The sequence below is a fragment of the Eurypyga helias genome, unplaced genomic scaffold, assembly GCF_000690775.1.
Source record: "Eurypyga helias isolate BGI_N326 unplaced genomic scaffold, ASM69077v1 scaffold39687, whole genome shotgun sequence".
NCBI lineage: Eukaryota > Metazoa > Chordata > Aves > Eurypygiformes > Eurypygidae > Eurypyga > Eurypyga helias.
In genome coordinates this window covers 633-27,765 of record NW_010264360.1, presented here as the reverse complement: position 1 = coordinate 27,765, position 27,133 = coordinate 633, and the positions used below count along the sequence as shown (strand labels likewise).

At 39.2% G+C, this 27,133-nt stretch overlaps 1 protein-coding gene across 1 annotated transcript; it reads left to right on the top strand.

Moving 5' to 3' along the window:
* LOC104513129 (adenomatous polyposis coli protein-like) lies at positions 1 to 26,673 on the top strand (the record flags this gene model as incomplete). Its single annotated transcript, XM_010156371.1, has 5 exons — positions 1 to 155; positions 18,216 to 18,300; positions 19,231 to 19,432; positions 24,481 to 24,589; positions 26,560 to 26,673. Coding segments are annotated over exons 1-5 (645 nt in total), but the record flags the coding sequence as incomplete, so codon positions are not given.
* Between the last annotated feature and the right edge of the window lie 460 nt (positions 26,674 to 27,133).

The following is a 27,133-nucleotide window of genomic DNA, read 5'->3' as shown; positions in this document are numbered from 1 at the left end:
AGGGCTGAGGGTAGCCCAGGATGGCCGCAGCTTCATATGATCAGTTGTTAAAGCAGGTTGAGGCATTAAAGATGGAGAACTCCAACCTTCGGCAAGAGCTAGAGGATAACTCAAATCACCTGACAAAACTGGAAACTGAGGCATCTAATATGAAGGTATTGCACACAGGCACAGGGCTTGCGTTTCTGTTACTGCCTTTTGTGTCAAGGACTGGTAGTTGCTCGACGCTTTTTGTGCGCCTCTAGATTCCTACAGAATTGCGTGTCCAGGCTGTGTAAGGGAAAAGCTATCAAATCTGCTTAGTGAAGAGTTTTTTATTTTTTTATTTAATTTGAAAATTGAAATATTTCCAAACAGATTTTTTTAGAAACAGCTTACAGTTTTCTTAGCTTCTTTTCTGGTGTGTCATGATAAGCACTGCCATTTTAGCACTGCTGTACTTACCAGCAGGAAATGCAGTCTGCTGACATAGGTTGACAAAGCAAGTATTGTTCAGCTCTTGAAAACATGGCAGAGCCTGGACATCTTCAGTGTTTTAAGGTAAGTTTAAAAATTTTGGGGTTTACTACAATTACAATATTGAACATCCCAAAAGGAAAAGTTAATTTTAAAGTACGACCACAAGTTCTCCAACCTCTCCCAAAGCCTAAATTCATACTTAGTAATTTCACCCAGATCTGTCCATCTGGTGTTTCCTGGCTGGGTGTAGGCCTTCAGACCCACCTATCCAAGAGGAAAAGCCAGGCTCAGCTGGAATTTAGGTGGATTTTGGTCGGTAGGAAGATGCATACACACCATCCATGTGATCCATGACACTGAACAAGGCAGAATTTCACAAGCATTATAGCTGCATTAATGTAGTGCTCTTCCTATGCTGGCAAATCCTGCTGCTTTTTGCTAACAGAGAGCAAAACCACACTCCTTTTGGTATCTCAGTTAATAGGGCTTAGTAGTTGTTTGTATTTCTGCATATGTTCCTGTAGAGGGTGGGCATATTCTAAATATTAAACATTTGTATATCCATATCCTGGATTTCCCATCTTTATATCACAGACTTAATATTCCTTTGTAACTATTTTTTTTTTTTAATATGGTAATCTGATGAATATGACAGTTCAGATTACTTTGATCTGAACTATCTTCCTCCAACATGTAGGTTGTGACCTGTATATTCACTCTTAGGGAGAAAAATTATCTTGTGTTCTGAAGCATTGTCACTAGTTACAACACTTGAAAGAAGCAGAAATTTTTCGTATGTGTTTAATCCTTGTATTACAGTGTAAAGTGAAAATGTCTCTGCTATCCAAAATTGAAATGAAATTACAGTCCTTTACAGCAGGTACTTAAAACTGGTTGGCATAAGCAGCTGTGGAAAAAAAATATTTGTTTGCTCAGTTACAAATCTGAGAGCTAGTTCTGTCATTTACACTGTTTTTCTTAGGATAATATTATAACAAATCGGTCAGTAGGTCCCCTTCCATCCCTGTCAGTGCAGCCTAAAATAAGGGAGGGAAGAACAGGAAATAGGATCTTCCCCATAGTTTGAAAAAGGGAAAGCAAAAATGTATTTTTTTCCCTTCTTTGTCTCCATACTGTTTCGGGGTTTTTTTTCAACTTTTGTGCAGAAGATTAAATTTCCACTGATGTCGAGACAGACCAGCTGTGTAAACCGGTCTCTAGGGCATTAATTTGGGATGTGGAACAGCTTTCTGTCCTTACTTCAAACCTGGCAGACCACCAAGCAGAAAGGGGCTCTATCGCAGTCCACAGAGCAGTGCTTACGAGCATATTCAGAGTAGATGTCACATTTTTTCTCTCCCCAAATGCCATTCTAGGTGTAAGGAATTTATCTTAACAAAAGGCTTCAACTCAAATATCAAACTCAGTATGTTTCTTTTCATTTCGGGGGGGTGGGTGGCAAGAGATTGTTAAGGTTAATTTGATTAAAAAAAAAGCCCAAACCAAAAAACCCACATATTCTGTGAAGAAATCCTAATCAGCTATGTTTCTCACAAGTGCTTATTCTTGCACGTGAACCTAGAAGCTGTTTCTTTCCCTTGTTGGCTTCAGATGTGTTTAGAAAGGGTCCAAATCTAGCTTTGACTTGACTTGAGCCTGAAGGATGGAATGGGAATGGTCTTGGAGTCTGATTGGAGTCTGTGGGTGACGTTTAATGGGGATCATTGCAGGATTCTATTTAGTCAGGAGATAATTTTAGTTTTGCAGGCTTTTGGACAAAGTACACGGCGGCTTTGTTTCACTGAAAGAAACTCTGTGGTTTGTGTGGTTCCAGTGCCATAATCAGGGATAATTACAAGAAAAGTAATTAGAAGAACCAGAGCAGTGGGGATTGAAAGCCTTTTGGCTACCATATATACAGTTGAAACTCCAGATATTTTGGAAAAAGATCCTTGGGAGCATGTAAGTGTCACAGAGCCCTAGCAGCCCCTCCCACCAGGTAAAATTCCACATATTAGTGGAAGAAATGGAGCCCCAGAAGCTGTGGTTCTATGGCAAATGGTTCTGTGGTTCTATTACTGTTCTTGCACTGTGTGTTTTGGTCCGTGGGCTCGTGCAGAAACATCTCACAGTAATTCTTAGGACTGCCGTTGTGTTTGCTTGTGATTCCTCTTTTGCTTTACATTCTTCAATTGGGTGTAAAAGACAATAGTTAGGAAGGGTATTTTAAAGACAATATTGTGTCTTTAAAGAAACTGATTTTGGAAGTGGTAGTGTTAAAATGTTGTGTAAGTGTGCCTCATCTTTATAATCTCTGCATTTCAGAAATGTAAGGTAATCGTACTGGAATTAAAAGCTTAACATGAGCTCATCTTGCACATGTATTTATTATAAACTACTACTGACCTATATAAGCACGGTGTCTGAATGTTTCATGTTTAAAGCTAAATTTCATATTTAAACCTGAAAACTGCACCTTAGCTGGCCAGAAAACAACATGATGGGTAAACAAAAGATAAATGTGGTAACGGGGATGCCAAAATGATTTGTGAAACAGTGTCCACTTTGTTTTTTAATTTGTGTTGTCCTAGGGATTAACTGTTCAAACAAAAGAAATCCCTCAGAGTATCATGACTAATTTGGGAAAATCAGTTGTTACTGTTGGCGTACTGTCAGATGAAAGACAGCAGTTCAGTATGATAAAATGTTCTCTCTAAATCAACAAATATGCTGGTTTATGGTCAGTGAAATAATCATGTTGGACCATTAATGAAGAAAACCAGTGTCAGTGTCTAGATGTATATAGTAACAGTAACTGCATAAAACACAGGCTACAGGCAAATTCAGGAAAAATAATGGACATAGTTTTATTTGAATTGAAAACCTGTAAAATTCATGAAGAGACAAAAAGCAGTCCAATGTCAGCTACACTACTTTGTGCATATAAATGTGGGAGACCTTTTATCAGAAAAGAACCTCAATTTTGGGACATCCATTGCAAGCAAAGACTCTGCTGCCTGGTTCTTGTAAGAGACAAATATTCTTCTGTTAACAATGTCACTTTTTTTTATGTCATACTAATTCATATCAGCATTTTGCCCTGTATAAAATCTAGGGGTAAATAGGCATATGTGACTTAACCTCAAGTACTCAAGAAATAGCGAAAGAATAAAGTCATGCTTGATTTCCACACTCTGTCTCCGAGTGCTTGGATTTTACAGTAAATGAGTAATGTGTGTTATCTTGTGTAAGAAAGCTATCTTCTGTGTATGTGATGCTCTGCAGGCAAAAGTATTGTGTCCATAGGTGTCAGTAATAAAATAGGAAGACTCAGTAGAACTGATTCGGTTTTCTTGATTTTTTTTTTTCTTTGAGAAACATTCTAACCAGCTAAATGTACACTGTAAGAAACAAGGAAATGGTTAAACTGGTCTCAGAAAAATCATGTGCTGCTTATTAATTGAGGGTTTTTTTAGTATTTTTTGGTTTGTGGGAGTGGGGTTTTTTTGGCAGATCGTTGTCCTCACATAAAGGATTTAATTTTAATAATTTTCTGTAGGGTTTTTTTGTTGGTGGTTTTGTTTGTTTGTTTTAAGTGATTCAGGTTTAAAAGACAAAATCCTGGAGAGCTAGTTACTATGATGTCCAGTGCAGGTCCAAAGAGTGGTTTATTTTGACATGGATGGTGTTTGTGGGTTTCTTCCAGTAATTAGACAGCAGAGTAAAAAAACCTTGTGAGGCTGTTATGTTGGATTAGAATTGATGTTGACTAAAAATAGAAACAAGTCCTAAGATATTTTGAGGATTTTGATTTTGAATATGTTTGTACAATGTTAAGCTCAGATAATTTGATGTGGTTGCAAAAGAAATTTTAAGCCTATAGCATATAATATTCTAGATTTATTGCAGTGTTGTGCATACTTTGGGAGGTTGATTAATTGATGCTCAAAATAGCAAAATTAAAGGTAAAAGTGTACTAAGGAAGAAGCTGTAGTGTCTGGTTTTCATCTTGTTTCTGTCATGATGGATTTGTGAGAATGAGAAAACTTGTATCTTACTAGAACTGAGTGTGATTTTATAATTAAATATTAAGTTGTGTTTTACTGTACCTGCATATGATATCTTTTTATGGCTAAAGGGATTAATATACAACTCCTTAGCAGGAATAGCAGACTAACTAAAGTTAGCAACTTAATGGTTACAGTAGCTCGTTTGTTTCATTAAAAAAAGGGAGTCTGAAACATGTACTGCTTCCAGCTTGGAGTTTGTTAGCATACATTTGTTTATAAAAGCAGAAGATTGATGTGCAGAATGTTCCAGGAACTAACTGGCTTGCAATGTTTTGAGCTCTGTTCCACCTTTTGGACATGAACTCTTTGTCAAACTTGGATGGAAGCGGCATCTTGTGATCGATAAGCCGTAAGAGTTCAAAAAAAGTGCTGATTCTTTACATCGGGTATACCAGTAGTTGAAGCACATCCTTTTTTACAAGTTTACACTTGTAGCAATATAAGATTTCAGGTACTATTGGTACCTTTTATCCCCCTTGCCTAAATTTTAAGGTTTGCTTTAAAATGGCTGCTGAGGAATTCTCTCTTTTGGAATGTGTAATGACTTTTATCAGATGTCTCCTTGATTGAGTAAGGAGGTGGTCACTTTTTCTAAATTTAACTCGCCAAAGTCCACTTCATGGCCATATGATCTGTATGCTACCATTTCTTGATATTTAACCTGGAAAACCTACTTTATTCTAATCAGTGCTCTCTGATCATCAGCGTTTAATGAATTTCACTGTAAAGCACAGAAGGTGCTAGGAGATATTTTTGTAACTGGCACAAGAATTTTTAGTACAGTGTGTCATGGTAAGCCACGTGCTTGCAATTTAGAACGTGAAGCCTAAGGTGTTCACAGAGACCTCTGATACAGCTTAACGATTTTGTTGTGTGCCACATACATATGTAGTGTGTATCTATCTGTCTGTGTATGAGGTTCCTCAAGTAGGTGGTAGTTAAGTACACTTAACGGATACCCATGTTTGCAATCCCATCTTCAGAAACCTAACAACAGTTTTTCATCTAAGGTTCCAGAAATTACACATTTTTCTGGGAAAAGCTCGTGGGTCGAGGTCTGACTTGGAGCCAGGGAAGCTTTTAGCAACTTCTCACAAGAGCCACCTCTGTGGCCCCTTTCCTGCTACCAGAAGACTGCCAGACAAACCCAATGCCTACCCCAATACATAGATCTATTTGATCTAGTATTGCTATTAGTGAGCAGGCTACACGTAGTAAATGAACTGGTATAACTTGAGAAGTTTGTGTTTGAATCTTGAGTTTAGTATGAAGGACATTCCTGTTACACAGTAGAGTATGAGCATCATTTCCAGAACTGCACTGGAAACCTGGTTTCCAAGTGATCTGTCTGGTATATTGTTATTTCTGCTAAGAGGTCAAGTCAGGTATAAGGTAGTGAGTGGGTAATAGTTACTTCATGAATCAAACCCAGTGTTGTGATATCTCCGTAGTACTTGCTCATGGAGCTTAAGGATGTTTCCCTACTCTGCAGAGAACATCTCAATGGCCCTGTCTCAAATTTACATGTCACCAATAAAACTTTTAGAAGAAAGGGATAAAACAGATATAGTGAAATGTCAGAAATAAATTATATTCACCCAAGTGTTAGAAAGCAACTTGAGCATAAAACTGATGAACTGTCAACTCTGCTCTTCAGCAGTTGTAAAGATTGAGGTTTGAGCCCTTTGGCTTCAAAGAGAGAGCAGATTACAGCCTAAGAAAGAGGAGAAGTCATTTACTGGAGTGATTGCAAGGTCTGGATACTTAAAATTGTAGTCATTCAGATTATTCGCACTTCTGTCAAAAGTCTTCATCAGTTTGTCAGACGGTAATTTCTTGGTTGTTCATGGATCCTGAAGTTCCTCTATATTAGGTTCCTTCCTCGCAGCAATTCAGGAAGTGTGGCTTCCTAGTCAGAGCTTCTCTTCTGTATGATCCTCACCACGTCAAGCTTACTGCTTAACAGAGATCTTCTGTTAGTTAGGCACCTCCTACCCCTGAGAGTCCTCCCCAGCGTGTTTCCACTTGCTTCCTTACATATCTTCCTCTGTCGTCCATTAAACATAATGATACATCGTCAAAATGGAGAATTCAAACTGAAGTATTTTTTTATTTATTGCTCTTCCATGAGATGGACATCTGCATTGCTCACCACATTTGTGTGTATGTATGTAATTTTCCTGCAAGATCCTTTATATGGCTAAGTCCTTCCGGTTGTAACAACCGCTTGTCATTGTCACACGAAGATCAAGACCTGTGTTCTGTGTTTAAAATGTCCTTAGCATGCAGGTTATGGCAGGTGGGAGATGTGATGCCATTTTTTAAGAAAAAAGAAAAGGAGAAACTGCTGAGGTACGAACCTGCAAGCCTGAGTTTGTAATGTGTGTGTGGTCAGAAACTACAGTAAGGAACAGACTACTGGTGGGCAAAGAGTTAACATTTATTTCTTAGGCAGAAGTGTAGCTCACAAATGTGAGTTCTTCGAAAGAATCACTGAGTAGGAGGTAAGCAGTTGGCACTGATGAGTTTGCCTGGATTTCTAAAATTAGTTTAGCAATGTCCCTTACCAAAGACTTCTGAAGAACTGAAGTTGATGTAGGAAGGTTGTTCTGTTACTATCCAACTTAAAGGTAGAAAATGAAGAGCAGAATAAATAGTCAGGGTTTAGGGTTTTTTATTTTACCAGTACTGTCTTTGTGAGATGCTGTCATGACCTATGTTTTTAAAACGTATCACTGAATGGTTTGGGTTGAAAAGGACCTTAAAGACCATCTAGTTCCAACCCCCCTGCCATGGGCAGGGACACCTTCCGCTAGACCAGGTTGCTCCAAGCCTCATCCAGCCTGGCCTTGAACACTTCCAGGGATGGGGCATCCGCAGCTTCTCTGGCCAACCTGTTCCAGTACCTCACCACCCTCTCCAGGAAGAACTTCTTCCTGATGTCTAATCTAAACCTCCCCACTTTCAATTTAAACCCGTTACCCCTTGTCCTGTCACTACAGCCCCTTGTAAAAAGTCCCCCCCAGCTTCCTTGTAGCCCCTTCAGGCACTGGAAGGTGCTATAAGGTCTCCCCGGAGCCTTCTATTCTCCAGGCTGAACAAGCCCAACTCGCTCAGCCTGTCCCCATAGCAGAGGGGCTCCAGCCCTCTGAGCATCTTCGTGGCCTCCTCTGGACTCGCTCCAACTTGTCAATATCCTGATGCTGTGGACTCCAGAACTGGACACAGTACTCCAGCTGGGGTCTCAATATTTTTCCAGATATTCCTAAGTTATCTGGAAAAAAAAGAATGAGATTAAAAAGTTTGATTTTCAGTGTGGTAAATATGAACACCGAAGAGCTGCAGAAGAAACTTGTGTTATTGAGGGACTCAACTGTGGCAAATCGGAATCCGTGCTCTGAAGCATAAAATAGTCGTGATGGAAAACAGCTTTAACTCTGCATATGGAATGAGAGGTTCTAAATTAGCATGGCAGCAACATAGGAAGAGTTCTTAGACATACTGTAAATACCTGAAAATGTCATTTTTTTTTTTTTTCCGTAGGTTGTCAGGTTAGTGCTTGGTTTGGATCCAGAAAGTCAGGGCAGTGTTTGCTCTTGGTTCTGTTTTTGTTTTTACCCACCTCTGTTATGGACCCTTAATGGGAGAGGTGGACAAGGAGGTATTTCCCTCCTTTCTAGAGCTCACGAGTATTCGGAGAGGGAGAGTGGAGCTGAAGTGGGCTGGAGACAGAAAGTGACAGCATCAGACCTGGGTGCCCATGGCTGAAGGATAAATCCCAAGAGCCGGTGGTGGGGTAGGAGATGCAGATGCCTGGCCAGTGATGGAGAGCCCTCCGTGGGTCAGATAGCGGTCTGCAGTTCACATCTGCCCTGCAGGGAACAGTAGGCACTTGGGGGGATTGTACCAAACCTCAGCAACAGCAATTCAAGTGCCTCTTCGAGTAACTACTTCTTTTCTTCTGCGTGGTTAATATTTTCAGTTAAAACATTAGCTGATTTTCCTGGTTTGTATCTTAGCTTTTTGTTTTGTTTAAAAACTTTTCAGTCTTTGGGAGCTCAATGGCAAGTGCTAATGAGAAGGTCTAAGCAGATCTGCCACAGAGCCCTAGCCACCTGTAAAGTAGCAAGGTCCCCAGTGCATTAGTTTTTACATTCCTGGAGAACACTTCAGCAAATAATTGCAGGAAAGCATTTTTGGGGAAAAAATTTATTTAGGTCAATTGGGACTAAAACGTGGTAATTTAACTTTAAAAATTCAATATGAGGTGGCACTAGAATACCTTGGTCACGTTAAAATGTGGTAGGTTTTAGTGGTTTGGGGTTTTTTTGGTTGGGTTTTTTTGGCATTTTTGGGGCTTTTTTTTTTTTTTTAAGGAAACCAGAGTTGTTAGATTATTATAAAAAGGTCCAGAGAATTTGAATCATTTAAGTTGCCAGTATGATTCCATCATTTCCTTACGATTTATGAAGCAGTGACAAAGCATCATGATCATCCTGTGATGTCAGTACTATGCTGCTAGGAGTCTGCAAACACATTACCATTTTTTATTGTATCCTTCAGTTCTGACATTTGTTTTTTTCACATCATTTTGTGAAAATTTTTCACATCATTCTGCCTGTGCATGTCTTGCTTACAGGTTTTTGGGGAAGAATCCTGTTTACCTGGATACAGATGGTAGGGCAAGAAAATTCTTTTTTTTTTTTTTTTGCTTGCTACTAGCAGCAGTTGAACATAAATTTTCTCCTTAATTAGCCTGTGTGTCACCCACTGATGAGAAACTTCTAGCGGGCTCTTCATTTGCTCATTGCCATGCAAGCAGCATACCTCAGGAAGTGGTGCCTCTGTTGAATCTGCCCTTGTCCTGCCATTGTTTCCATGCATCTTCCAGCCAACTCTAATGAGTCAACTTCATTTTGTCTGACTCTTTTTTTTTTTCAGCGTTCTGGCTGATGTGGCCAAAGTTAAGGGTTTTCTTCTTTTAATACTTTGTACTCCTAGCTATTAGAAGTTATTTGTATGGTGCTGTGCACTCTGCTGATTTAATAGGTCTTGTTTTTCTTTTCTAAACTTCCATTTTTTAAAGCTTGTTTTCAACCATTCTCTCTCTGGCACACAGTAGAGTCTTTGTCTTGGTTTCTTTGATACTTCACTGAATTTTGTTGTTGCCCAGCTTTAGGGGAGCTTTAAGCAGGAACATAAATTACAGCAGACAATAAAGAGAAATGTAGAAGGAACTAGAAGTGTTCTGAAAAACAGCTGAAGGTGCAGTAGCAAACAAGTAGTTTGTGTAATAAGTTTCCTGCTTTTGGGGAGGAAGCTATGGGAGGGAATCAAAGAATTGAAAGCATAAATTAAAGACATTTCTGTTAAATTCTTTTTCCTATCAGTTTTCAGTGGTGGGGACATTGCAATGAACCTGACACTCAGATCTCTGTTGTAGCACTGAGAAACCTTGTGATGGAAATAAACTAACAAAAAAAAGTAGTAATTTACACAGCAGAGTTTACTTTTGCTTTTTTCCTCGTTAGATGAAGACTACCACCAAAAAAAGACTTGAAATGCTTTTTATTTGGGTTTGCACATTCAGACATTAAGGAAATGTCAGCTTTAAGGTTGGCAGTGCCACCTTGATTTTGTCAGCTGGTTTGTACAGCCTGTGATACAATTTTACCTATTCTACAAAAAAACCTTCCTAAGTTAGCATGCTCAATGCTCACAGTATGGATGATAATATATCCTTGTATAGAATAGTGTTATTTTCTAATTTACCTCTGCAAGTGAAGCCTTAGACACAGATTTTCATGTATATAATGATCTGTAGAGATTCAGGGATTTCTCTTGAAAGTTAGCTCTTGACAGAAATGCAGTCTGCAGGAATGAATTCAGCTTTTCCCCAGAAAATATTGCAGGGTTTGGTTTCTGGGGGGTGGAGTGGGGTAGGGTTTTTTTAATTATCTTTTACAGTATTAAAACTTAACTAAAACTCCGTCCTCCTCTGTCAGCTGTATTTCTTAGCCAAATGATGTCTCCTTGAACGAGCTGTGGTCTCACAGTGAGTGGGGTCACATACGTCATGGAAATTGCATGACAGCAGTCACTGTCAAAAACAGTCTTCAGTCAGCTGAGCGAGTAGGAGAGAATTCAGTGGGAATTGTGAGATGCAGACCTCAGATAGCAATGTGACATCCTGGGCAGACAGTGCTCAAAATCCCATTACGTTCAGTACAACCTACCAAAATATTTTGATCCAATAATAATGTATATTTTGCTTTCAGTGTCACCTAATTATGTTTTGTATTCTGAAACCACAAGCTAATCTTTGTTGTACCCAGTAATGGATCAGCTAGCTGTAGAAATTTCACATTACACTTACCTAATAAGGGAGAACTTTAAAAATATAGTAGTAGTGTAGGATCTGACACTTGGAAAGTCAGATCCTCTTCCAAATAGTTGGCCATATAGGCATTTGCACAGCGGATACGCATATACCCCTGCTTTTGGTGTAAGCCTATTTTAGCTTTATATTCATTGCCAGGTGTGACAGAAATGCACAGAACGTGGTGGCACCTTGTGTTGTTCTTTGAATAGCAATGCTAGGTTTCTGCTTTTTGCTCAGGTCTTCATAATTGCTTTATTTAACTGCCTGTATGAACAGTCTTACTGTACATGATAATAGCTAGCTAGTCTGGTTTGAGGGTGTATAGTCTTACACAGAAAGGCTGTTTGTCTGGAGAATTATTAGGGACAAGTTGGCAGACTACTAGCTACTATCTTTTTGCTGCCCAGTAGTCTTCCATTGATACTGACAATGCTTCTTTTGAGGCTAGATTTCTAAAGCTCTTACTTTTGAGTCATGAAAATACTATTTTTTCAATGTTTTTCAACAAATGCATTGTTTGATGAACAAGTAGGGAGAAAAGCTGTTGATTCAAGCATTGGTTCCTTGCCTGTATAAATATTTGTGGAATAGGTGCTGAATTCTGAGCTTCTGTAACGTGTGCTGAGTGAATTCATCCAGTATTTTCTTTCTAGGATATGCTTGGTTTCCATTTAATTTCAATACTTCCTTTCCCAACATGTACGCGCTGGAAGTTTTAAGTCTTTCAAGGGAAAATTGTAATCATGGTTAGCATAGGAAACCTCATACGCTTTTTTTCTCCCTCCGCCGTGTGAGCGTTAATCTTTGCAAGTGAATTCCCTTTCTCTCTGTTGGATTTTGCACATGGAGAATGTTTTTGTGGTGCCCCACGCACCTGTGCCTCTCAGGAGGGAGGAGGCTATGTCAGTCTTAAGCCACATAAAGGAGGCTGTTGCATCAGGACTGTGACACGGGGTGGAAGAATGCTGGTAGTACAGTGCCTACGCAGGGGATTGTGCAAAGATAGATCCTCTAAAAAGAAGAGTGATTTTTGAAGATCTTAATGTGTGTTGGTGATCTGATAAATTCTAATGTGTGAGTGGAAGAAGCTCCTGTAAGCTGAACTGATTTCTACAGATTGAATCAAATGGTGAATTTTGGGGAATACTTCTCTTGCGTTACTGCACAATTAATGCAGTTAGACATTTGCAAATAACTCATTTAAGTTCATGTGAACTAACAGTGCAGTTATAAAAGTCATTTAGCATTTAAAATATCAGTCAGTGAATTTATTTAAGCAATAAAGAAGCAACTGTGGCATTACATTGTGTTTGATTTGTGTCTTTAAGTTTACTGGTCCGATTTAACAATTAAGTAATATTTTTAGGATTATATTTGCAATTTTAAATCTTCCAGAATCCAAATTTGTTGGAAAATTTTTAAAAAAAAAGAAATTAGGTGGAACTGAGCTGGTGATGTGTATATAGTTACTGACATTATTTCAGATAGCATTATTTCTGAGCACAAAATCAGGAAACGTTCGATCTGACAGTGAGCTTGCACTAAAATCTTGGTAGACTTCAGTATGTGGTTACAGCAAGTGACAGCTCTTCAGCATGGTGGCACCAAGCGAGTATTTATGTTTTAGAAAATGACATTGTGTGAAATGAAAATGAACAGCGTAATTTCACAGGAGAAATGCTTCCCTCTTTCTACAAGGTTAAAAGTTGAGTTGCTCCAGTGTTTTATCCCAGTCAGCAGTACTGTCATTGCTGTGGCCACTGGGACCTGGTTATAGAGTTGAGCAACCAGAGTGATTGCTTGGCAGTTCAGGCAATTAGAGTGGTTCCTACCAAGCTTCATTAAGTAGCAGTGTACTTCACCAAAATGTGTAGGAATGAAGGGCCTATTCCGTAGCTCTCACTCAGGTCAGGTGAGTGTCGTACCATGTGTGACACTACTGAGGCACTGCCAAGCTCATATAGTTCTGAGGGGTCATGTAGGACCTCGAACTTCAGTTTATGCTGCCTATAAATGCAGAGAAAATAGTATTGTGGTGTCCGTCACCTCCTACTGAAATCTAATGTTTTTATTGAATTTGAGTGATGGGTGTGCTTTTAGTGTATGTTACCCTTTGTTCTTGCCCTTTTAAACCAATAATAATTGAATACTATTTTGCAACACTGGCTTGAACTTCAAAAATCACTTCCAGTTTAGAGCGCAATTGTATGTTAAGTTTTCAGCATATCGCATTAAAAATGTCAATACAAATGCTGTCAGGAATATTCTGATTTTAAAATACTGCTTATTTGATTAAAAAATAATAGTCCTGAGTCATTCAGCATGCATATTCCCATCTTGTATGGTGCTAAGATAGATGTTTGGTTACCATGTGAAGTTGAAAACGCTTTCTGTATTTGTGCAGTTAAAGCTGGTTTTGTACTCAAACGTTGTAAATAGACTAGTAACCAAGGTAAGCATAACCTAGAAAACCTAAATTGAAGAATATTTGGGTTTGTTTGCAAATGTTGAAACATATTTCGGTCTGTGTGTACATATATACACATATATATGTATGTCAGGAATGTCTCTTCACTCAGGCCCAAGTATAGTTATTAGCTAAAAAGGAGGAACAGGTATGAAGAGTGTCCTACTAAAAATTTATAGATCCAGTAGCTTTTGTTGGAAGACTTTTTAAATGTACATTCATGCTTACCTTTAAAAGATCCAGTAAATTTAAGAACACGTTGTTGGCTTACTATTCCAGCCGATACTGGTCTGTGAGTGTATCTGGTGTAGTGCTGCCAGCGATTTCATGTCTATCATTTTTATGACAATATTAATGAATTTTGGCATTCTCTGAATACACACAACTTTTAGAAAAGGGAATACAAATAATAAAGTTCATTCTCTTTAAAAGGCAGGGAGGGGAAGCAAGTAGTGTTTACAATAGACCAAACTTACCTGATTTGTCTGAATTGTCGTCAGTGCTCCTTTTCCTGCCAAAGGAGAGGTACATGTCTAAACCAGAATGTCTTCATAGAGATACCATCTTTTTGAAATATTTCTAAATATGAATGTTAATATGTATACTTACTGTCCTCAAAAACTGAATATACTTTTAAATCTTAACTCATTAGGATTTGAAATCTGGCAGTGGTTAGTTTTGTTCCTCTGTAGTTTTATTCTTTATTAGCAGCTTGAATAAACTCACAGCCCTTAAGCAATTTTATTTACAACCCTTACCACGTAGCTGTGTGCATGTACTGTTAGTTAAGGTGCTTTTCTTCTCAGTACTTTTCCAGTGGCTTGCTGATGGGTTTGATCTTTTTTATTTGATTACCCACAAAGCAGTTGTAAGGTCAGGACTGTATTCATGGAGTCCAAAGAAAACAAAACAAAAAAATTGACATTGTCTCTGTACTTCACAGTCCAGAGACTGTGAAGACAGAAACCTTTTTAAATGATGATGAGTCATAGGGACAGCTCCATTTCCAAAAGCATTCTTTTGTACTTCTCCAGGAGGACAAGATAAACCAGGTTATATTTAAGTGACCATTAAAATAATTTAACACTTTTTAAAAATAACAGAAAAAATGTTTTGCAGCCTTCCTTGTAGATACACTTATGTTTGTGTGTTTTATCAGTAAGGCACTACAACATCAGTAAAGAATTTGCTTAGAATAATGTTATAAACCACTACTAATATATTTATTTAAACTTGTTTAACTAAACAGAATATTAATTTGAATTAAATTTATTCCGGTTTATTTGTGGAGAAGACTTTACACTATTTAGCAGACATGATATCAAATGTAATATAAAACTATTGTGGAAAAGTAGTGTTACAAAACACTTTATTAATCTTGGGAGGGAAATGGGAGAATTACATGTGAACAGCATTAGTGTCGAGTCATGACGTTATAATAAGCAAATAAATAAAAATTCACATTATCTCTGTAATAGATAAAATTTGATGTGTTTCCTCCAAGTGAGTTACTGCAGAAAACGTCTCTGTTCCTTTTTTCAGGTTAAATTGTAAATTTCCCAATTTGTCATTTTAGCACACTGCCTCATTTTTACCAGTACCTGGCCTAGGGCCTGCATCTCCTCTAACCTTTGTCTGCTTCGTCAGCTCGGATTTCAAAGTGTGCCATGATTGAGTTTGACATTGATGTCATAGTCTCATAGTGGCATTGTTACCTTAGCATTGGTGCTACAGAAATGCAGAAAAACATAGAAAAGAATGCCTTACCTACTAACGTGAAAAAAATGCATGTGCTGGTGAAGGAAAGGGGATAATTTTAAATCTGAGAGTTACAACCTAAATTACTGTAGCAGAGAAAATGGAGTAATGTGATCCAATATGCTAGCGTTTAACTGCTGCCAATATTCAGACTCTCCAACCCCTAGCTGCCTGGACACCTCAGTCATAGAATTTGGCAGCACAGGAACAGGTGGTAGTATTTCCGCTTAGTGGTTCAGATTGGCTCTTGAAGCAGGAAGACTCATGATATAGGAAAGTATCCTGCATGTACAGTTTGTGATATAGCAAACTGCCGTGCAGAGGGGTGAGAAAAGAGGCTGCTAAGAAGGGAACGGGAGGAAGGGTTGGAAGTTTGGTTTGGGTTTTTTTCCCTGCACCAAGGTGCTGTTCTCAAAGGAGAGGGACTCATTAGTTCTAAATTCATCGGAGCTGACAGGTCTCTCAGAAGCCCACAAAGCTCCCAAGACCACTCCAAGTATCAGCACTGCCCTTTTAGACTCTTAAGCTAAGACTGCTGTCTGCAGATGTTATCTGCCTTTACGTCAGATAATGTAGGACTCCTTCTGTGGAAAAACACCACATTCTGTGTTTGTCTGACTTTGCTGACAAGGCAGATGTTACTTGTAGAGATAGTTAGGCCATATGGCTAATGAAGATGCCCTTGAATGTACTGAAAAGCACAGGCATAATGGAGATGTCTTTCCAAGAGTAGTGATTTATATCACACCGGTTTCAATCCTAAAGGTTTTGCCAGCATTAGCAGGTGGTGCAGTAAGAGCAGATCTGTAGGTGAATTGAGGACCCAGCGTGCATACTTTGTATGTTTCAGGGGATTTGGGGTTTGGACTAGCTCCAGCCTGGTCCTCTGGAGTGAACACCCATTAGCAGTCTTGAGTCTAGCTGCTGGCTTGGTTTGATCGGAAGGGAGCCCCTCTGCCGTGGGGACAGGCTGAGAGCGCTGGGCTTGTTCAGCCTGGAGAAGAGAAGGCTCCGGGGAGACCTTATAGCACCTTCCAGTACCTGAAGGGGCTACAAGGGTGCTGGGGGGGACTTTTTACAAGGGCCTGTAGTGACAGGACAAGGGGTAACGGGGTTAAAGTGAAAGTGGGGAGGTTTAGATTGGATGTTAGGAAGAAGTTCTTCCAGGAGAGGGTGGTGAGGCACTGGGACAGGTTGCCCAGAGAAGCTGCGGATGCCCCATCCCTGGAAGTGTTCAAGGCCAGGCTGGATGAGGCTTGGAGCAACCTGGTCTAGTGGAAGGTGTCCCTGCCCATGGCAGGGGGGGTGGAACTGGGTGATCTTTAAGGGCCCTTCCAACCCAAACCATTCTGTGATTCTATGAATTCGGTTCATGCTCCGAGATCACCCTACAGTGTGAACCAAGGTTCAGCTGGTGGGGCATGTGGGAGCCTGGTCTCAGTCTGATCCAAACTAAAAGGCAAATGCAGACACACACCTTGACTCCACCAGTCCAGCAACATCTAAATTGGAAAATTTGGCCTCAACTCCACCTGCAGAATTATTTCCACAACACAGTGTAAACATAATTAGTGTGTCTGTACTCCAGGGTTCCTCTTCCTAGAGTACCGGCATCTGATTACACAGCGGGTGGCTGCAGTGACTCTGCTTCTACCGTGTGCTCTGAGTCTAGTGCTTGGAGATTATTTCCCCAGAACCCTGTGCAGTTCTTCATTCAAAATCCTTTTTGTTTTGGTTTTTTCCCTCACAAGGAACAACACTTTAAATACAGAAAAGATCTGTGGAGTGCCTGTTTAAAGAATATCTTGAGTTTTTGTAGATGCTGTTTTGTTTCCTTTGAAAAGAGCAGAATGCATTTAAAAGGTATTTTCCGTAAAAGTTTCAAGAACCATTAACATTGACAGTAAAGTATTCTAGGCTCTTAAAAGAGCAAAACAGTGATGTGGCTTTTTTTTTTTAATTGTCTAAAATTCATTGGTTTCCAGGTCTGAACAGAAATACAATTCTGGGTGTAGATCTGTGGATGAAAATTGTGGAGTACCTTTCACTATTCAGAATTGGTTTTATTTCCCGACTATTGCTGCTTCTAAAAAAAACTTTCCATGCCACAGTATGAAAAACGGTATTTTAAATTCCAGTAAGAGGGTTTTGCCTTGTGGCCAATCTCTTGAATTTATTTTTGCTATTGATGTGTCTGTCATTGTGATACAGAAAAGACATTCTCTAAGTTGCATATAATTTTACTACCTGAATTTAGGCCACTGAGCATTAGAGACCCAGGGGCTTACAGGACCCTTTTAGTGTTCTAGTCATTGTTTACTATGAATCTTGTGCATTACACCTTTGTTCCTTCAGCTGTGTAATCATAGTTTTAATGGCACATGGCAATATTCTTGGCCTTGAAGCTTCAGCCACACGAATGAGTCCTGAACTATTTTCTCGTAGGCGTGGTGGTGGTAGCGGTACTAGTAAGAAGCCAAATAATATGACACCATGAGGGAATCTTAAGGCTGTTCCTCACAGGTGTGGTGGTGGTTGCAGCAGTAGTAATAAGAATAATACAGCTCTCCTTGCTGGTTTACAGTGGTGCTAAATCCCTGCAGAAGAGAAATCCTGGGATTTCTTCTGCTCTGATATCTCTGAGGTTTAAAAAATGTGGTATTTAAGATGCTTTTGTAACTCAAGTAACGTACCCAGATTTTATTTTTATAAAAGTGACTTTAGGTACACAGATGGAGAAATTTAACTAATTTCTCTGTGCTTCCATTTCTCCATCTGTAAATTCGAGAACTGGTATTCACTATGACCAGGACATTTAAATAAGCCGATGGATTCAGCTACCAGAGAGGATGACTTATTCAGGATATACTTTACATCATGACAGTGCTTGGGGAAATACTGTGGAATGTATTTGATGACATTTAAAGATAGGACATTTGATCACAGCGCACATGAAACACGGTTTACGTCAGTATCTCAGTAGCTGTTACGTAAACGTGTACTTGAGGGCAGGACAAGATGTGTTTACCTTGTGGTTTATTATTGTAGGGCTTTCTCAATTAAGCTTAATTTCTTACAGGAGGTGCTGAAACAGCTGCAAGGAAGTATTGAAGATGAGGCTATGGCATCTTCTGGACAAATTGACTTACTGGAACGACTTAAAGGTAAATCTAGAATTGTATTTTAAGTAGGTTCACTTGCTTCTCGGTTGTTTTTTCTTGGGGATAAAATTTTCTAACTCAGCTAGGTCTTGTTTCCAGTGCTGACTTGGATGGTTAGGCATGGTCCCAGTGCCTGGTATTTTTGCTAAGCATTTTAAGGCATGTTTTAAAAAAAAAAAATTCCTGTGCTGCTTTTGCTACTGCTGCCCTGGGGCTTCATATTAATTGCTTTTCATACAACTTGTATTTCATTCAGTTCTTCAGAAAAATATACTTTTGTTTAGATTAATGGTGGATTAGTTCCACTAATTTTTTCAGTTTATTTGTGTGCCCTACCCTCTCCATGTCACATTACTGGAATTGTGTCTGTCGTGCTGCAAATCAATGTCCCCTTCCCTAGAATACCTGCTGGAATGTGCACCATCCCATTATATGGGATGTGAAAAGCAAGCCCAGACCACTTAGTCCCTGTGTACACATCCATTATCCCTACCACTGAACCAGAAATGTCATAGATGATGACTGCCTTGAAGGGCATTGTGCTAAACAGAGTTGTCATCATTTGTGTGACAGTGAAGCACCTGCAGGATCTCTGAGAAAGAAGCTGTCGGGAAGTGGGCCACAAGAACAATTCGTATGACATTTATGCAAAAATCTGCCCATTTCTTAAGTCCTCTGGGAAAGAGGCAGGCAGGCTCATGTGGGGTGATACTGTTCTCATTGTCAGGATTGCAGTTTGATTGCAACCTGCTTGTACGACTAGTATTCTCCAAGTGTACCAATGAAACTGGTTTTGTTCACATTATGTTCTTCTGTGGATTCTAATGCAGTGTTTCCATTGTTTGTTCAGGAAATAAGAAATTAAAATAATTTCTGTCTTTTAAATTTGTGCTGCTGAACTTCAGCTCTGAAAGCGTGCTCTTTATTATCCAGAACTGAACTTGGAAAGTACCAACTTCCCTGGAGTGAAGTTAAGGCCAAAGGTGTCCGTGCGTTCATATGGGAGCCGGGAAGGGTCTGTGTCAAGCCGTTCAGGAGAGTGCAGTCCTGTTCCCATGGGATCATTTCCAAGACGAGGATTTATGAATGGAAGCAGAGAAAGCACTGGTTATTTAGAAGAGCTTGAAAAAGAGAGGTAAATTTCTTTGTTCATTCATCTGGTTTGCACTGACTTCTAATTTAAACATGAAAATTTACTGACACACCTAGTATTTAGCTATCATGCTTATGGTTTGGATCACTGGTAAGTGTGTCTTGACTTGGAAACCAAGAATTTACATGGTACTCAGGTGTACACACAGAGAGTATCTTAAAACACATCATAGAGTTTCTACGGCTACTTCATATAAGCATTTCATTGTTACTGTTTGTTGGCTGAAGGTTGTTTTATTTTGATGAGCAGATTGTCAGCATCTGAAATAGATGTAGAGAGAGGAAGTGGAGCATCTCAAACAGCTACATATCTCCTCACCCCTATTGATAAGTGGTAGAACTCTAACAATGTGATGGTGCAGTCTCTTTCTCTGTTTTACAAATGGCTGTAACTACCATAGCTGATTGATCAGTTATTTGCTGTTAGCAGACATTTACCTAGTGATTCTGCTCTCCCAGCAAAAATGTCCACTAAACAAAGGTATTTACTCTGTCTTCAAGATGTTGTTCTCATCTGATGTTTTGTGCTGACAAAATCGTGACATGTCTTTTTTTGGAAGGTAGTGGTATCCATTTAATAGAAAGACCGTACTTTTGGGGCATAATACAGATCTGTAGCACTTTATCAATCACCTGCAGTAGAAATGCAGAGTAAGAGACATGCAGCTGTTTCCACTGAAGGCATCTTTATATCTAAAAATGAACCTGACTGAGGTCCCAGACGTTTTCAGATGTCTGTCTGTAAGACAGTGTTGCTTAAAGATTTGGTCACTGACAGCTACTTAATGGATAGGATGTCGGGCTGGGATGCTGCAAACCAAATAAATAAATAGCAAAACGACATTTTTATGCCTGGCAAAAAAAAAAAAATCCACTTTGTAATTAAAATACAAAAGTTTGGTGGGTAATAAGTGGTTTGCGGACAGCCCTTCAGAAACACCTCCTCTGTAAAGGACCTCTCATGGTGTTCAGTAAAATGCTTGCAGTCAAGAGTACACTTTTCCTCTAAAGTACTTTGTCTAGATCCCCTTTTTTTTTGTTGCTACCAGTAGAATGAAAGTAACTTCCCATGGGTCCATACTGAGCCTCTTCTAGCAGCCACTCTATTTTTTTCATTTTCCTAGTCAGGATCACTGGTCATATTTCTTCCATGTTATAAACCCTAGATTGCTCAGGAGCTGTATAAGATTATTTAGGAACTTGGGAATCTCTTCCCACCTGCTCATCCCAGTCTTCAAGAGCCTAATGTGTCTGCCATTTTCCATCCTGGCAAAACAGTATGCTTGTTTGTTTTCTTCCAGTGCTGTTTTTTACCACATATGATACTAAAATCATTTAAATGTAGGTAGGACTTTCAGTTCTGATTTAAGTGAACTCCAGGTCACGTGAACAAGGCATATTCATTTATAACAGCTGTTCTAGGTAGGTAGCACATCTGATCTATCATCTGTGATCCTTTCCCACTCTTGTGGATTTTAAGTTGATAGGTCTGCAGACATTTTTCTCAGTGATAAAGACAGCTTAGTTGGTGAACTGGTGTTTGTTCCAAATAACACTGAAAGAAAGGGATAAGGATATTTGAATTTCAGATGAGATTAGGGACTGTTACTGTCGCAGCTGATGGGCTGAAGATTTGTGCTGTGGAGAAGATGATGTGTAGAGGCATGGCCAGATCACATCTGGCTTCATTATTGGAGAAACGATGGATAATCGAAACTGCCCTATTCTTTATGCTGTTTCAGAGAGCGTACAGGAACACGTAGAGCATTGGTGTGGACCCTATGTAGCCAGATGAATCAGAACTTGGGGTGGGGGGCTGTAGGACCATGCATCTGAAATCACTACACCGCTTATTTTCCTCAGCTTTGTGTCTGAACTTGTTTGGCATGCTTACTAAGTCCCTGTGTTTCTAAATGTAAGTATAAACAAGTTATTTACTGGCAGAATTTTTGAGGCACTTAAACAGACTTTCAAAGAACTCGTGCAACTTGACCAGCCTCAAAACATTAAAATGATTTAGAAGAAAATAACATTTTTGGAAACCTGCAGCAGGGGGACATTTCCACTCAGCGAAATATATGCTTATTTTATCACCTACCAATTGAAGTGAAAGTATTAATTGTAATGGTAATTTACATAATGCAAGTAGAGTAGCATATAGTTTGTTCGCCTTCTACCTTTTAACTGGGAATAACATTGGCATAATTGTGTAGAGAAGAATTCCAGCAGAAGAAACCAATTTTCTGCATTCATTCAGCTTCATCTATTGTTGGGAGCTTTAAAAATACCACATTACAGAAGTCTTTCGAAATACCCACCCTTCAGAAAAGCGGTTCAAATTGGAAAGTTTTTGTTAACTCATGAAAGTACTCTAAATTTCCAAAAGCTAGCTTCACTTGCCCTGCTGCATTCTTACTGAGCTTGACAGTGTATGACAGAGAACAGAATTTTCTCTGATACTGTTCAAATCCCGACATAAACAATCATAGAGTATAAAAAGGTGGAATAACTGCACTGGGATTTTCCATCAGTATTTTTCCATGATCAGTAACAGCTCTTCTACCTTAAATGCTCTGATAACCTCAAGAAGTTCCAGAAGGCTGAGAGGGAGCTATGCTTCTGGGTGGTATAGTTTCTTACAGCAATGTTAAGTACAGGGAGCAGCTTACCAGACACTTCCAAAGAGACTTGCTTATTTTCAAGGAAATTGGAGTGCAGCCTGCCACAGTTGTACCAACCCTTCAAGCTTTGTGCTGAGAGGCCCTAAAGACATTGATAAAACCTGAATTCTCGCGGAGCAGTGATACTAAACTAGTAATCCCAAATAAAGCATTACTCATAAGCAAAAGTGACACTGGTAAATTAGAGGAATCACCCTCAGGTCATGTGTTTTGTTGTTTGTGGAGCACCAATGGTTCCTAAGTTCTTTTCTTGCTTTACCATCCATTGGGCACGTCAAAAGGGATTGAATGACACCGCATCTCACAAACTGAATACCCTACATTTTCCTCGATCACATGTTCACTTAGCCGAAAGTAATCCTACCAGTTTCTACTACTAGTTTTTTCACATCCAGAGGCAGAATTAGTCCTTTCACTTTTTCAAATTCTCATATGGAAAAAATACTTTTTATAAGGATTTCATTAACTTTGCTTTTGCAAATTTGTTTCCACAAACTGGACAAAACCGGTCCGTGGGCACCCAAGGTGGAAAAAAGGGAAGCTGTGCAGAATGCTTGCATGTGCAGAGGTCAGGCACACAGAATACGTGTTAGAGGAGGGGCAGGAGGGAGGCTGAAAAAACGGCTTTCCTCACAGGCTTCCCCGGAGCACCATCTATTTATTAGCTTCAGTCTGTCTAAAGCACTTAAGGAATTCCTGCCAGCCCCATCCTTGTGGCTGAAGAATTACTGCTTTCCTGTAATCCTGCTATGGTTGCCTGCAACGGCGTGGTGATTGTTGTTTGTTGCATCTTTTCACTGATTTTGACTGTAAACTGTCTGGTGTAAAGCTGCCCAGTGAATGACCTAATGTGTAGTCTTGGCATTTGATTCCCTGTTGAATCAAATCTGGAAATCTGTGCCATTCCATGCCTGTTTAAAAACATTCTTAAGTGTGTAGTTTTTGAGTTTTGAAGTGAGGGATCCTGTGAGTTTAAGTTTTCAATTTGAATACTGGTCAGGTCACTTGCATTGGGTGTGGAGTGTTAAGTGTGAAGTCATCAAAAGTAGTTTGAAACATTTTTAAAGCAGCAAGTCAAACAGATCTAAATGATACATATATTTGATAAATACATAGTGCTAATTTCTTTCTTCTACGTGAAGTTGTCATTAGGGTTCACGTGGAAGTTTGATTATCTTCGTCCTAGATCATTAGTGGGGTGCTTTAACAAACTGGTCAGGGGACATCTAGTTTTGTTGTATGCTGTGGTTTCATAATGGGTTTGTGTGCTTTATAAAGGTTCATGTCTCTTATCAGAAAGACCACAACCTGAGTTAAGGGATGGGAAATAATACTGGAAAAACTTGTATGCAGCTTTCTGTCCTCTGGCTAGGTGTTGATTTTAGCATTTTCATTAATGTTAGTGAGCAATATTAAAATGTCTGAAGAAAGAATAATGCTCACAGAAAGCATTTATGAAAAAAAAAACCAAACCAGGAGTGGCCTTTTTGTATACTTCCACTGGCCAGATTTTGCCTAAAAACTTTGAAACCTATTCTGAAAAGTCTAGTAATAATGAATGCTATATACCCATATTGATAAAATTTACAACTATACAAATGTAGCCCATGAAGGATTGATAGAATACTATGTGAAATTTCAAGTAGATTTTTTTCTTGGTAGTATGTATGTATTAATTTTATTCCCTTGTTCATATACCACTCAGATTTGCAGTATGCTTACAATACCCATTTCAAATGCTTTACACAGCTGCAAGTGTATCCTGCCTATAACATTTGATGGAAAATACTCTGAAGTATTTTAATACTCATAAAAATAGCTTGATTTTGTGTGCTTTGCCTTTTGTTTTGTTATGGGTGACAGAGTTAGTAAGGAGGCACTGCAAAGGCCGATGTGATAACTTAATTCAGTAATGTGATTAAGGGATGTATATGTATATGCCCCTGTAACATCCAGGCCTTTTCTTAAATGTTGTTTGGTACATTGTGCAAAGCATACTGTCTGGAAGAAAAAGGGTACAAGTTAGCACGTGACTAATAACTGGGTTTTGCTTTGACAAAATGCCTCAGCTTTAGTTTTCAAAGTGGTATTGTAGAGAAATGTAGGTGTCTTCCTCTTTTATAGACGTGGACCTGCCTGATGTACAAGAAGTTAGTGATGTGCTTAGCACAGAGGAGTGAACAGGTTGTTTAGCCAAGGCCTGGGAACTGCCCCACCTTCCTAAATGTCTTCCTAGTGCTCTCTTCAATTAGCCTTTTTTTTTTTTTTTATGGGTATCAATGCCTATTTCTGTATCTACATATGGTAATGGTCTTAATAGTGAGACATTTCCTGCTTCTGTTTTTAATAGATCTCTTTTGCTTGCGGAGCTTGAGAAGGAAGAGAAAGAAAAGGACTGGTATTATGCCCAGCTTCAGAACCTGACTAAAAGGATTGATAGTCTCCCCCTTACTGAAAATGTAAGTACCATCAGTGTCCTTGGTCATGTACCTGGTGCTGTGACCTCTGTTTAGATGCTGTCTATATTTTGGTGACATTGTCTACTGTTGTTCTAATCGAAAATGTATTTTATTCACCATGTAAATCTAGCAGCCTAAACAATGCATTTTTTTTGCAGGTAAGTTTACACATTAAAATTCATACCTATCAATATAAATGTCAGTGATAGAGAGGAGAAGCACTGGATAGTCATTATGACAAATGAATTACGTGTCAGTATGCTTCTTCTTTAACTCTATCTCCCAAAGGTCTTTTTTTTGTCTCCGTTCTCTTATTTAGTGGATTCTTTCAGTTTTGCAAGCAATATTAGCCTCTTGACAACTTACGCGGGAGCTTTTAATTCATAACAGAAAGTAAAGTGGTGCTGTAGCCTGCACAGTTATCATGGCTCCAAGCTTTTACCTTGGCATCTCCAAACTTTGCAGCTTTCCAGTATCTGAAGGGGGCCTACAAGGGTGCTGGGAGAGGACTTTTTACAAGAGCCTGTAGTGACAGAACAAGGGGTAATGGGTATAAATTGAAATCAGGGAGGTTTAGATTAGATGTCAGGAAGAAATTCTTCACAGAGAGGGTGGTGAGGCACTGGCACAGGTTGCCCAGAGAAGCTGTGGATGCCCCATCCCTGGAAGTGTTCAAGGCCAGGCTGGATGAGGCTCTGAGCAACCTGGTCTAGTGGAAGGTGTCCCTGCCCATGGCAGGGGGGGTGGAACTAGATGATCTTTAAGGTCCCTTCCAACCCTAACCATTCTAAACTATTTATAGTCAAGTCACCATTATCTGTGATAATGAAGATGTCTGATATCCCAGGTAATACAGGTTTTCCTGTTGTCAGACCTCAGCTGCTTGGGTGTATTTGCAGTGTGTTCCTTCACACACTCAGTGTTGGGAAGACCTGGTTGTGCCCACGTTTACAGTGTCATACCATATCAGGAATCAGTCAGCCTCTTGGAAGTGGAAGTAGACAATGGAAATAGTTTTCTGACTGGGGTGAAACAGCTGGACTTAAGCAAATCTAACCCTGGGTCATGGGTGAGCTTATCAGAACACCAGAAGCAAGGGGAGAAAGTCTGAGAACGATCTTGAGGAAGCGCAGAACATTCCCAAAGGCACTGTCAGCTGTCATTATTACTGTAGGTTTTAAGATTGTCTCCCCAGTTTCATAGGTAATCAGTTAACAGCTCTTCTTATGATTAGAGTGTCTTACTTAACATCTGCATTAAATCTCTTTGTGGTAATTTGTATCCACTACTACTTACCTCAACCACAACAGAATGTCAGATCCTATTCTTTTTGGTAGCATTTTACATATTTGTAGATGATTGTCCCTTTGACTCTCTAAATTGACTTTGGTGCAGTCTTTTGGGAGGACTGCTCTTGGAAACCTTTATTTGCAGACTGAGTAATTGTCCAAAAGCAGTGAAGTGCTTTGCTCATGCCTTGAAAAATCTATTGGTTGGAATGTCTTCCCTTTAAGCTGTGTTGTTGTGTCTCAGCTGGACACTTATGCATTTTTCGCAGGATAGTTAAAAACAGGGTAGATAGCAGTAGTATGAACACCATCACTACGTGCAGTAGTTTGATACCTCTGAACATTTTGAAAATTCTGATTCAGATGGCACACATAACAATTTTGTTGGTGTGCTGACATACATCAGTACCCACGTGTTCCAGGCTGGTGCTGAATAATACTGTCTCAACGTTTATCTGTTATATTTAGTCATTTGACAAAATTTGCAGATAGTCTGTTGATCAAGGAACATTATATGTTCTTGTTTTTAATAACGCAGTCACGTTTTAAGGATCTGTCGTTATCTCTTGTTAGTTTGTGAAGTTTGTTGTGGAAATTGATTGTTCTGCTTTTGTTCAGAGAAATACATAGTTAACACAAATGTTACTTACTAAAATGCCTTCTCTATACTTCCAATTTCAGTTCTCCTTGCAAACAGATATGACCAGAAGGCAGTTGGAGTATGAGGCAAGGCAAATCAGAGCTGCAATGGAAGAACAACTAGGTACTTGTCAAGACATGGAGAAGCGAGCACAGGTACAGTTTGTCTTTCATTATTAGAAGGAATGGAAAAAGTTTTCCTGCATTTTTATTTCATAATTAATAGCTATAGCTTTAAACTGTGTGTAAACACAGTGATACCTTAGAGTGTTTAGTTAGCCTTTCAAATATGAAAATAGAAATCAGAACATAGGAAATAACCACTCAGTAAAAAGGACTCTCCTTCTGCTGTTTAAATAAGACTTGTGAGTGGGCAGAAGTAGACAATTTCATCAAAAGAAAGTATTCTGTAATCATTATTTGCTTATAATTTATTATTGGTTTAGCTTCAGACAAATATGTATTTGCAACTGTGTCATTTTGCATCTGCCATGCTGGGTTTTTCCATGCTTTTAAGTTAAGAATAAAATCCAGATACTGGTGTCAGTTTTCCTTAAACAGAAACCGTGTAGGAAGGAATACACTTTGAAAATGAGGTATTCAAGTAAAATTTAAT